This window comes from Hypanus sabinus, chromosome 1, assembly GCF_030144855.1.
Source record: "Hypanus sabinus isolate sHypSab1 chromosome 1, sHypSab1.hap1, whole genome shotgun sequence".
Classification (NCBI taxonomy): domain Eukaryota; kingdom Metazoa; phylum Chordata; class Chondrichthyes; order Myliobatiformes; family Dasyatidae; genus Hypanus; species Hypanus sabinus.
The window spans coordinates 144,418,314-144,431,653 of NC_082706.1; the positions used below are offsets into that span (position 1 = coordinate 144,418,314).

The following is a 13,340-nucleotide window of genomic DNA, read 5'->3' on the forward strand; positions in this document are numbered from 1 at the left end:
CTCAGTGCGGTGGGCATTAGGACCTGGCAGTGTGGTTCTGAATCTGCGGTGTTTCTGTTCACGAAAATAATCACCGTCACGATTGAAAATAAGGTGGAAGTAATAAAGCGATCGGAAAGAGGTGAAATGCCTTCTGTCATTGGAAAAGTGTTAGGCTACAGTCGGTCAACGATCAGAACAATTTTAATGGAGCATGTGAAAGGCCCCGCCCCAATGAAAGCTACAATTATTACTAAGCAATGCAGTAGTTTAATTATTGAAATATGTATGTTTCTTGTGTTTTATATGCATAGAAAGGTAAAATATGTACTATATACTAAGAAAAACGTTTGACTAACTGAAGCTAAATAACACCGGATGTACCTGTTCCGACTTCAAATCCAACTTAAAGACGGACTCAGGAACGGAACTCATTCATAACCCAGGGACTGCCTGTACTTTTAAGTCATCTCTAGATGACTTAAAATACCTAATACAATGTAAATGCTATGTAAATAGTCGTTATACTGTGTTGTTTAGGGAATAATGACAAGAAAAAATAGTCTGTACATGCTCAAACAACGAGTGCTGGAGAGAGAAGCTTCGGGTTTTCCTGATCCGCAGTTGGTTGATTCCATGCATGCGGAATCTGTGGATAAGGCAGGCCGACTGTAGCTGTTCTGGATCCTTGTGGTGTGGGTCTTCAGGCTCCTGTACCTCCTGCAAAAAAATGGTATGGGCTTGTTGGTGGGGATCTTTGATGATGAATATTGCCTCCTGTAGATACTCCCAGTGGTGGGGAGGGACGTGCCGACGATGTACTGGGCTGAGTCCACTAGTCTCTGCATTGTCTGGCACTCCTGTGCATTTGAATTGCCGTACCGATCCACAATGCAAAGTCAAGTTGCTTTCAGCGGTACATCCGTAGAAGTTTGCTAGCATGTTCAGTGACAAGCCCTCAGAAAGTAGAGATGTTGGCTTGCATCTATGTGCTATCTATCTGTACTATCCCTTCTCACTGCGTCCTGTCTGTTACCACTCCTCTCTCCAAACTAATACATTACATCCAACACGGTGAGCTCTTCACTTAACCTTTTGTGAGCTACTTGGTTCAAACCAAACAACCAGATTAAACTAGAAAAGGTTCATCAGAGTGATGCCAGGACTGGAGGGCTTGTGTTACAAGGAGAGGCTGGATCGGCTGTGTTCCCTGGAGTGAAGGAGACTGAAGGGAAACATGATAAAGGTTAGCAAAGTTATAAGGGTAGGGTAGACAGCCAGAATCTATTTCCCATGGATGATGCAGATACAATAACAATATGCAACAGACACCTGGTTAGGAAAGGTTTATAATGATACAGGCCAAATGTAGGGAATTGGGACTAGCTTGGTGGGCACCATTTTCGGAACAGTTTGGCCAAAGGGCCTGAATTCTTTACTGTATAACTTGATAGTAGGGGGTGTCTAAAACAAGAGGCATAAGGTGAGAGGGAACAGGTTTAAAAAGGATCTGAGAGTACGTTTTACATAATGCATAGTTGGTATTTGGAATGAGCTGCCAGAGGAGGTGGTGACGGCACGAACATAACAGCTAGACAGTACCTGAATGAGCAGGGCAAAGAGGAAAGTGGAAGCAGTGTAGGTATGATGTTCAGCTCAGACACAGTGGGCAGTAAAACTTGGCCGTGAATCTCGGCATGAGGCCAACATGCCCGTCCTTTCCAGCACATTCTCTGGTGTGGATACACACTATCATGTACACACTTATCTCAGAGGCTCCTCCATGTCAATTCCTCACTTGATCATTTCTCCATCCTTCCTGCAGATATTCGACTGCCCGAGGCTAAAGTTCTCCGAGATTCCTCAACGACTGACCAACCTGCTGCTTCCGCCTGACCCCATCATCATCAACCACCTCATCAGGTAGGAAACACTCTCTTGCCTTTGTATCTGCCCACTATCTCCCCTCCCTTCCACCCCTCCTCCCCTTCACTGACCACCCCCTACCTCAGAATGTCCCTGCCTGCCCACCATCTCCTCTCCCTTCCACCCCTCCTCCCCTTCACTGACCACCCCCTACCTCAGAGTCTCCCTGCCTGCCCACCATCTCCTCTCCCTTCCACCCCTCCTCCCCTTCACTGACCACCCTCTACCTCAGCATCTCCCCACCTGTTCATGATTTCCCCTCCCTCTCTTTCCACCACCCCCACCTTTGTGTCCATGTGTACATGACTTCAGGCTCCTGGGGTCAGCAGCATTATCCCCAATTAGGTCATTGAGTCCTGGAACTGTCCACTGGCCCTTAGCCCTTATTATCTCCTTATACACTCCCAGCCCCTGTGCCTTCTCCTGCATGCACTTCCCCCCAACCCCATCTCCTCACTACAATCAACATGTCAGGTACTGGTGAAGTCTCCTTGGAGGCGTGGAGGAGAGTGAAGACTGTGGAGTCACTGAACATTACCAGCGCGTGAGATCATTCAGCCCATCGAGTCTTTTGTGGGATTGTATGTTTCACAACCTCATAGCTTTCACCTGAAGTTGAGTTTCTGGTTATCATGCAAGTTAAATTGGTTTATCACTGTCGTATGTTCAGAGGTACAGTTTATAAAAAAACTTGTCTTGCATTATTTTCCTATAGATGAATTCATTACGCAGTGCATTGAGATAGAACAAGGCAAAACAATGGTGGAGTGCAGAATATACACACGACATGCTGGAGGAACTCAGCAGGCCAGGCAGCATCTATGGAAAAGAGTAATCAGTCGACATTTCGGGCCGAAACTCTAAAGCAGTTCCTGGATTGCAGATTAAAGTGTTACAGTTACAGATAAAGTTCAGGCAGACAAGATGGTGCAAGATCATAGTTATGAGGGAGATTGTGAGGTCAAAGGTCCACTTTAACATATTGGGGAACTCCAGTCATCTTATAACAGCAGAATAGAAGCTGTCCTTGAGCCCGGTGGTGCGAATTTCTGGGCTCTTGTATCTTCTGCCCCATGGGAGATGGGGAAAAGAGCGTGTTGGAGGTGGGTAGGATCTTTGATTATGCTGGCTGCTTTAGCTGAGGCAGTGAGAAATGTAGACAGAGTCCATGGATGGGGAACTGATTTCTGTGATACGCTGAGCTGTGTCCAGAAGTCCCTACTGTTTCTTAGTCATGGGCGTAGCTGCCATGCCAACCATAATGCATCAGGATAGGATGTTTTCTGTAGTACATTGATAAAAATTGGTGAGGGTTAAAGGACCCGTGCCAAGCTCCTTTAGCCTTTTGAAGATGTAGAGGTGTTGGTGAGCTTTATTGGTTGTGGTGTCTGTGGTTGGGCAATAGGCCACTTCTGGATGAAGCCCTCCACCTCAACATCGTTGATGTAGACAGGAGCATGTGCACTGCGCTCTTCCTAAAGTCAATGACCAGCTCTTTTATTTTGCTGACAATGAGGACAAGGTTGTCAATACATGCATTAAGCTGTGTATCACCTTCCTGTACTCCGATTCGTTCCTATTTGTGATTTGTCCCAATATGGTAATGTTATTTTAAAACTTGTAGATGGAGTTAGAGCAGCACCTAGCCATGCAGTCGTGAATGTACAGGGAGTAGAGAATGCATGGTGAAACATACAACATTGTGGGCACATGGGTGCAGAGAACACAATATAAATTATGTATAACTTACACAGAGCATTGGAAAAAAAGACTGCACTGAACAAGAAATTAGTGCAAAATAAGCTCAGAGATAAGTCTACGGTAGTGCAAGAGTTGGTGCATTGTGCTCTGCTACTGAGGTAGGGTTAAACTTGTGCAGGTCAGTTCAAGAACCTGATGGTTATATGAAAGTAGTTGTTTCTGAACCTGGTGATGTGGGACTCCAGGCTAACGGGGGGTGGGGGGGGGGGGGTGCACACAATCTGAGGGTTATAGTAAAAGCACCATCTTCAATCACAAAGCTTATGCAGACCATTGGCACAATTCACCCAACTCTCATCTGTGAGTTCAGTGATCATTGAACAACATCTATGGGCTGGGATTATAGACAATTCCTCTCCCTCCACAGACACTGCTCGACCTGCTGAGTTCCTCCAGCAGATTGTTCCTCCAGAAGCAGGTAACTCCTGTGCAAAGGTGGAGAGATCTTCTCTTGGTCCCACGGTCCTGCAGACACCTCACATGGACCCTGCCCACCTCACCTCCCTTCAGCTCACGGTATTTCCGTATCCTGACAAACACCTCCATCAAAATCAGGCTCAGTGTTAAAATCTTATGTCAATGCTCCTGAGGGTGGACTGGTGTTTTACAGAGTTCGCTCTGCCAGGGTTTGGGGCGTTTCAGCCAGTCAGCCATTGCAATGCCAGAGCTGTTCCCGGGGGAGCAGTTGCACTGTTGCTCAGACAGCTCGCTGCTGCCACCTGCTGTTACTTCAGGGAGTAGCAACTCAGTATCAGAGTCAAGAGTTGAGAGTGGGCATACATGGGAGAGAGGGTATACAGTGAGCGAAAGAGTACAGGCAAGGAAGAGAGGGGAGATACACATAAGGGAAGATAGGATATATAGAGAGGTTATACAGGGGAGACAATACACATACAGTAAAGAGAAAAACATGGGTGAGAAATAGGGACTTGCACAATGATAGGACAGACACAGTGAGAGGGTGCATGCTGTGAGCAGCAGTGAACGTGACAGGGAACGATGTTGAGAGAGAGAGGAAGATGCAGAAAGTGAGAGAGGGAATGGGGAAAGTGGTGTTTTAGTATTGGTTTATTATTGTCACATATATTGATGTACAATTTAAAACTTGTCCTGCATACTGTTCATATGGATTAATTCTTTATGCAGTGCACTAGGGTAGAACAAGGTAAAACAATAACAATGCAGATTAAAGTGTTATAGTTACAAAGAAAGTGCGGGTAACCAGAGTTCAAGATTATGAGGTCTGGAGTCCATTTTGTCATACTAGGGGACTAGATCAATGGTCTGATAACTGGGTTAAAGTGTGAGAGGCATTGCGATGGAGAGGAGTGAGTAGAGTTGACTGGTTCGCTATGGTTGCACCTTGTGATTCCCCCACAGCGTGGACCTCAATGACCAGAAGAAGACTGCTTGTTACGATATTGACGTGGAAGTAGACGACCCCCTGAAGTGTCAGATGAGCAGCTTCCTGCTGTCCACGGCCAACCAGCAGGAGATCGCAGGCCTGGACAACAAGGTAATGGGGTCAGAGATGAATGGGGGGGTGTTGTTACTCACTACTCCCCACCCTGACCCATTCTGTCACCCTCCAAGTGTTGACATTGAGTGGAGGGAAGTCACAGGTCGGAGGTGTGACCCTGGACACAACCATATGTGTTGTTACACTTTGGTATACACCAGTCGTTCATCCATGCACCTTCAGTGGCTCCTCCCTTTCTCCCACCGAGGAGAGCAGGCGCAGAGGGGCACCATCACCTGCAGGTTCCCCACCACTATCCCAGCTTGGAAACACATCACCATGACCTAGAACTCCCTCCCCAAGAGTACTGTGGGAGTGAGCACCTTTCCTAGAAGGACTGTAGTGGTCCAGGAAGGCAGCTTACCCCTCACCTTCTCAGGGGGAAGTCAGGGAGATAACAGTAAAGGTTATTATAAAGATAATGGTTAGCTTTATCTGTCACATGTACATTGACATATAAGGTGAAATACGTTGTTTATGTCAATGACCAAAAGAGCCCAAGGATATACTTGAGTAGCCCAGGTGTGCTGTCATTCTTCCAGTGTCAATGCAGCATGCCCACAACTTACTAGCCCATACGTCTTTGGAATGTGGGAGGGAACAGTAGCACTGGGAGGAAACCCATGTGATTCTAGAGAGAAACATAGAAACTCCCTACAGATAGCAGTGCAACTGAACCCTGGTCACTAGCACTGTAAAGTACTACACTTCCCTTGTAGTAGATGCTTGCCTTGTCAGTAATATCCAGATCCAATAAATGAAGATGTTCCTGGGAAGTGTAATGAGAATCTGGACATGGTTAATTCCAGAGTCTGGAAGTCTGGAAAAGACCTGGGTTTTGCCTGCTCTGAGAAAATCCAGCGTCCAATCTTTCTACAGATCCATGAGACCATCGAGTCCATCAATCAGCTGAAAATTCAGAGGGATTTCATGTTGAGCTTTTCCAAGGATCCAAAAGGCTATATCCAGGAGTGGCTGAGATCCCAGAGCCGGGACCTTAAGGTAGGAATCGGAATCAAGTTTATTATCACTAATATATGATGCAAAATTTGCTGTTGTGTGGCAGCAGTACAGTGCAAGACATAAAAGTTATTCCGAAGTTACAAAAATAATTAAATTGTGCCTCAGAGGAATAGTGAGGTAGTGTTCATGGACCATTCAAAAATCTGATGATGGAGGGGAAGAAGCTGTTCCTAAAACATTGGGTGTGGTTTCATAGGCTCCTGTACCTCCTCCCTGTTAGCAGTAATGAGAAGAGGACATGTCTCAGATGGTGAGGGTCCTCAGTAATGGATGCCACCTTCTTGAGATGTCCTGGATGGAATCCTTAAGTTGTGTCCATGATGGAGCTAGAGCTACAACCCTCTGCAGACTCTTGTGATCCTGTGCATTAGAGCCTCCATACCAGACAGATACAAACAGTTAGAGTGCTCTTACCATACATCTGTAGAGATTTCTAGGAGTCTTTAATTACACACCAAGCCTCCTGTACTCCAAACAAAGTAGCACAGATTTAGCTTTACGCATTCCCATCAGATCAGGATCCCAGGAAAGAGCATGAAGATGTGGACGTTGATTGGGGTGCAGTTGCCACACACGGGCTGCTGCCTCAAGGCTGCGGAGACCCGGTTCGATCCTGACCTCTGGTGCTGTCTGTGTGGAGTTTGCATATTCTCTCTGTGGCTGTGTAAGTTTCCACCATGGTCTTTCCCACATCCCAAAGATATTAATCGGGTGCTGTAAATTGTGAGTGAGGGTAGAATCGGCTGGGCAGGGAGATGATGACAATGTGGGATCAGTGTAAGTGGGTGGTTGGTGGTTGACAGAGACTCGGTGAGCCGAAGAGCCTGTTTCTGTGCTGGGTGACCCCAGGCTGTGCTTTCAGGTGTTTGTACCTTCAGCACACTGGGGGTGGGGGGGGTGGGGAGAGAATGTCCAGGGTGGGTGGGGTCTTTGATTATCCTGAGTGCTTTACTATGTTACAGTGAATAACTTTATTTTACTGCCATCCATTCAGATAATTTCATCACCAGTGCATTGAGGTAGTACAAGGGAAATCAATAACTGAATGAAGAATAAAGTACAGGGAGACAATAAGGTGCCAGACCACATTGAGGTAGATTGGGAGAACAAGAGTTCATTGTTAGTGTACAGGAGGACCATTCAGGAGTCTGATAACAGCAGGGTAGAAGCTGTTCCATGGTCTGTGTGAGATCTGGTGTGTCCTTTCTCCAGATAATGACAGACGTGGTGGGGAACCCAGAGGAGGAACGGCGTGCCGACTTCTACCAGCAGCCATGGTCCCAGGAGGCAGTTAGCCGATATTTCTACTGCAAGGTGAGGATGTTCAGTGGGTCCAGGCCTCACTATCTCATGCTCCCTATTGTGTGTGTGTGTGTGTGAGTTAGTGCCACGCTCTCACAGCCAGAAGTTGCACCAGTGAATCAAGGGGAAGGTGGTTAACTCCCCTAAGGTTGAGCGTTCGATCCCACCTTGGCTCATTGGAACTTGGTCAGAAAAGAGCAAGAGTGGGGGAGTGAGGTTTCCATGGCAAAAGCACACCCAATTTACTCCATCCCTCATTAGGGGGTGTAGGAACCTCGCTCTCTCCAGGGAGGGGGCAAGGAAGCCTGGCATAGCATGATCCTACAGACAGCAGCCAGGAGATGTTGTACAACAGGTACCCTCCCCCAAAACCTGGTGAAATGCTGGTGGGGTGGAGATAGTACCTTGGACTCTGCAGCATTCCCTCACCCCAAGGACCCCAGTGATCCCTTCCCCACATCATGGAGGTCTCCTCTGTCCCTGAGGAGACAAGCTGCTCGCAGTAAGGCTTCAGCAAATGGCCAGGCTTGTGTTTAATACAAAGACTTGGTTACAGAGAACAGTTCAGGAACAGGCTCTTCTGCCCACAGTGCCTGTGCTGACCACAAAGCCAATTTAAATGTATCCATACTGCCTGCATGTGATCCCTACCCCTCCATTCCTTGCATATTCATGTGATTGCCTTAATAACCTCTTAAGCACCACCGTTGTATCTGCCTCCACAATCTCCCATAGTAGCCTTGAGTTGTGTAAAAAAAACTTGCCCACATATCTCCTTTAAACTTATCCCCTCTCACCTTAAACCTCTTCTCTTGAGTATTTGACATTTCCACCCCATAAAAGATTCTGAATCTCTAACCTATCTATGCCTGTCATCATTTTAAACACAGCTGAGAATTGAGGGCCTTGCTGTGTGCAGTTTGGACATTCCATTTCCCTTACAGTACTGGAGGAAATCAGTGGGGTTGAGCAACATCTGTGGGAGAGGGGATTGTTGAGACCCTGTATGGTAACAGTGTTTATTTGCACCAGATCACGGTAACTACAGCTTCCTGTGTCTCCACCCCTCTTGTCCTGACCAGCTTCTTGTTTCTATTACAGATACAGCAACGGAGGCAGGAACTGGAGCAAGCCATGGGTGTGCGCAACACCTAGATCCTTTCCCCCGTGCAACCGCCACCACTGGAAAACACAAAAACACTGCTGTCCCTCAGAAGTCCCCAGATGCTGATGGCCCCTGTTTCGGGGGTCTCAGTACCCTTCATGGCTCCTTCTCCAGCCTCTGCAGCACCAGGCCAGCCCCCCACCCACCTCATTCATCTCTGTTGAGTCCCACATGCCTGGCACAGCCTGGGATTAAGTGGGTGGGCAGTCTGGGTCCATGGTACCACTCAGTGCGCACCAGGTAATCGAGGGGTGGGAGGATGGGGTGTTGTGATGGGTTGTTGAGGAGGGAGGGAAGGACTGCACTGTGGTGGGGGGTGTCCAGTCCCAGGCCAATGCTTGCTATAGTTACTTCTCTGTTCTTCAGCACATTGGCCGTTGCTGAGGAGATCAGTTTACTCTATCCAATCAAATGAGCTGATTGCAGAGCCAAAACTTCACCCAATTGGCCAGGACGATTGGTCCTTCTCTCCTTCCCAGTTACCGCCACCTCACCCTTACGGCTTTCAACCATCCTCCCAGGCTGGGATGTGAGGTCTGGCAAGTCAGGGTCTGTGCCAAGTTCGCTTCAGTGTGGGTGTGAGGTGGGTTGAGGTTGATGGGTTAACAGAACTGGTTTGGAGAGCCAGAAGTGACTGAGGGAAAGGTCCTTGTGGCTACAACTGTCTGTCATCTCCTGTCCTGGCTGTCTAGTCTCTGGGTCCCTCATAGACAGGCCAACAGACATTAATCACATTGACCAGACACAAGCTCCAAGATCAAACCTGGGATATCAGGACATGGATTATTTGGGCTTTGGTTGTTTTATTCATCCTGCAGCCTTGATGGGTTGTGGGAGAGGTGTGATGGTGCAGAGTTTGTGGCTGAGATAAATAATTCGAAACTTGCTGCTATCCCTGCCCTTGGAGTGTGTGATGGGATGGTACAGAGGGAGCTTCACTCTGTGTCTGATCTGGGTGTGTGTAATGGGATGGTGTGGAGCAGAGGTTCCTGACCTGTTAATCGGTTAATAGTAAGACTCCACAGCATAAAAAGAGATTGGGAACCCCTCATGTGGAGGGAGCATCACTCTGTGTCTCACCCTGGGAGTGTGTGATGGGATGGTGTAGAGGGAGCTTTACTTTGTTTCTATTCTCTTCCCAAGGAGTGTGTGATAGGACATCATAGTGGGTTTTACTTGGCAGTAAAACTCTGATAATCCATTATTATGCCAGACCAGCAAGTTTTCTGGACTGATGGACATCCTTCCATTAAATACCGATCCTAATTTAATTTCTCATTTTTGTGTTACCCAATAGAAGAATAAATTTTCCAGTGAACCCAATAAGTTTAAAAGAATTGGGAAATATACAGCTGTTGGGACCCTGGCTCTGATCACAAGCCCCCCCCCCCCCCCCCCAAGTTTTTGATCCTGGCGTTCCAGATTCCAGCTCCCATAGTCCAAACCATGTCACCAGCTCACACTCTGAACTACTGAGTGAGCCAGATGCCAAACCATCAGGAATTTCGAATATTCAGATTCCAGATTTAGAGCAACAAACAGCAGCTGGAGGAACTCATTTCGGAAGAAGGTTTTGACCTGAAATGTTGACTGTCCATTTCCCTCCAGAACCACTAAGTTCCTCCAGGTTCCGGCACCTGCAATCTATTGTGTCTCCATTTTACTGTTTTGCGAGTTTAACTCTGAATCTTGCTTTTCATCTGACTATTCTTGCGGGGGGGGGGGGAAGGGTGTGTGTGTGTGTGTGTGTGTGTGTGTGTGTGTGTGTGTGTGTGTGTGTGTGTGTGTGTGTGTGTGTGTGTGTGTGTGTGTGTGTGTGTGTGTGTGTGTGTGTGTGTGTGTGTGTGTGTGTAACAAGGCCAATGAAAGCAGAGAGAGTGCATACACACAGCCAGTGGTGGAAGTCCCTCTGTGTAATGTGGGGACTATTTCTGATTATCAGCTCAGCTATGTGGCACTGATTTTGAGGAGACTTTGTGGTCTGCTTTAGTAATTCCCATTTGCTGAGCCCAGTCAAGATCACTCCATGCACTTGAGCTTCCTCAACACCCACAGAGGCTCAGGCTGTACTGAGGAGCTGACCTTGTCCCAGACTCTGAAAAGATCTTGGTAAAGTACACTCAAAGTTACACGGTACAGTGAGACTGACATAGAACATTGAACAAACAGCACAGGAACAGGCTATTCAGCTCATAATGTTGTGTCAAATCAGCTAAAAAGCAAATTTAAAACATCCAAATGCTAATCCCTCCTATTTACACAATGTCCATATCCCTCCATCTTCCTTACATGCATGTGCCTATTCAAATGTTTCTTAAAAACCTCTAATGTATTTGCCTCTACCATCGTACCAGGCAGCACTCTCCAGGCATTCTCCACTCTCTAAGTAAAATAACTTCCCCCTCACATCCCCCTTGAATCTACCCCATCTCACCTTCAATGCATGCCCTCTAGCATTAGACATTTCAACACTGGGAAACAAATACTCCCTATGTTCTCTATCTATGCCTATCATAATCTTATAAACCTCTATCAGGTCTCCCTTTGGCCTCTGACACTCCAGAGAAAACACCCCAAGTTCATCTAGCCTTTCATGTCAGCACATTCCCTCTAAACCAGGCAGCATCCTGGTAAACCCTTCACCCTTTGCAGACCCTCAACATCTTCTGCGTGCAATATTCCAGATGTGGCCTAACCAGAGTATTCTCTCCTTGCGTTTGCCCTACTGAGGTGCAACACCTCACATTTATCTGGGTTAAACTCCATCTGCTATTTCTCAGCCCATTTCTGCAACTGATCTATATCACTCTGTATTCTTTGCCAGTCTTCTACATTATCCACAGCTCCACCAATTTTGGTATCACCCGCAAACTTACTAACCCACCCATCTACATTTTCATTCGGGTCATTTATATACATCACAAACAGCAGAGGTCCCAGCACAGATCCCTGCAGAACTCCACTAATTACAGACCTTTAGCTCGAATAAGTCCCTTCAACCACTACTCTCTGTCTTTTATGCACAAGTCAGTTCTGAATCCAAACAGCCAGTTCACTGCAGACCCCATACATCTTAATCTTCTGGATTAGCCTCCCATGAGGGACTTTGTTAAATGCTGTATTAAAATCCACATAGACAACATCCATTTCCCTACCCTCATCAACTTTTGTCACATTATCAAAAAATTATTGGAATTGGTAAGACACAACCTGCCCCCACAAATCCATGCTGGGTCTCCCTAATTAGGCCATGGGATTCCAAATGCTCATATCCCTAAGAATTTTCTCTAGCTATTTCCCTACAACTGTTGTGAGACTCACCAGTCTCTAGTTCCCAGGATTTTTCCTTGTTCCTTTCATTAGCCACTCTCTGTTCCTCTGGGACTTCACCTGTGGCTAGAAAGGACATGAAGATACTGGTCAAGGCCCCAGTAACCTTGTCTCTTTCCTCCTTCAATAACCTGGGGTAAATCCTGTTAGGCCCTTGAGACTTAACTCATTTAATACTCATTTGGAGGCCCAACACTTCCTCCTCCTTGCCCTAATGTATTTATACACTCAGCACTGATCTCCCGGTCCTCCATATCCTTTCCCATGGTAAATACTGAAACAAAGTACCTCACTCACATACTCCGCATCTAAGCAAATGTTTCCTCTTTTATCCTAGAATGCCGTGGAAGTCACCTTAATCCTACTTACCAAGGATTTTTCCTGGCCCCTCCTGGCTTTCCTAATTCCCTTCTTTAGTTCTTTTCTGGCTTCTTTATAAACCTCATGTGCTTCATTTGATCCTGACTTCCGAAGCATTATGTACTTTTCCGTTCTTGACTAAATTCATCAACTCTCTGGACATCCAAGATTCTCTTATCTTGCCATCCCCATCCTTCCTTTTAACAGGATCAAACCTTTCCTGTACCATGTGCAATTAACCTTTAAACACCACTTTCAACTTAGGGAAGTTGAAAGCCCCCATTACTACAACTCTATTATTTCTACACATTTCCTTAATCTGATTACATATCTGTTCCTCAATGTCCTGGTGGCTGTTGGGGGTCTGTAATACAATCCCATCAGTGTGATTGCATCCTTCCCATTCTTGAGTTACACCCAAATGGACTCAGTGTCTGATCCCTCCATTATGTCTCCCCTGAGTGCAGCTGTGATAGTGTCACAACTCCACCCCCACCCCATTTACCTCCTCCTCTATCTTTTCTAAAACTTGGAAAATCTGGTACATTAATCACCCATTCCTGCCTCTCACTCAACCAAGTTTCAGTAATGACACAACATTGTGGTTCCATGTACTGATTCATCACCTTTACCCATAATACTCCTCACATTAAAATATACACACTTCCAACTATGCAACTTATCATGTTATTTCAATTTGACCTTTCAATACTTACCCTGACATCTACCAGGAACTCTATACTGTCTTGGCTATGCCTCTAGTAAAGGTTCCCAGTCCACATCAACTGGACTCTGTACAGGTTCCTTGCCAGGTCTGAAGGTGCTGGGTGGCAGACAGGCTGTGGACATTTGAAATCCTCTTCTGTGTTCTGTGTTCTCCCCCTGTGGCAGTTCAGTAAAGACCAGGCAGTGGGACAGGGTGACATGGTGACCTGAAGGTTGAGCAGAAGGGTGATCCTCAATCTCCCTTCCATG

General features: G+C 46.6%; 1 protein-coding gene across 1 annotated transcript in view; it reads left to right on the forward strand.

Moving 5' to 3' along the window:
* The window catches only part of LOC132398484 (SWI/SNF-related matrix-associated actin-dependent regulator of chromatin subfamily D member 3-like), a 45,308-nt gene extending 32,443 nt beyond the window's left edge, over positions 1-12,865 (forward strand). Inside the window, exons 9-13 of the mRNA XM_059978005.1 lie at positions 1,805-1,902; positions 5,047-5,182; positions 6,065-6,187; positions 7,421-7,522; positions 8,612-12,865. Coding sequence (XP_059833988.1) covers positions 1,805-1,902; positions 5,047-5,182; positions 6,065-6,187; positions 7,421-7,522; positions 8,612-8,665 — 513 coding nt within the window. The 3' untranslated portion in view covers positions 8,666-12,865. The remainder of the gene's footprint in view (positions 1-1,804; positions 1,903-5,046; positions 5,183-6,064; positions 6,188-7,420; positions 7,523-8,611) is intronic.
* The last annotated feature ends 475 nt before the right edge of the window (positions 12,866-13,340 follow it).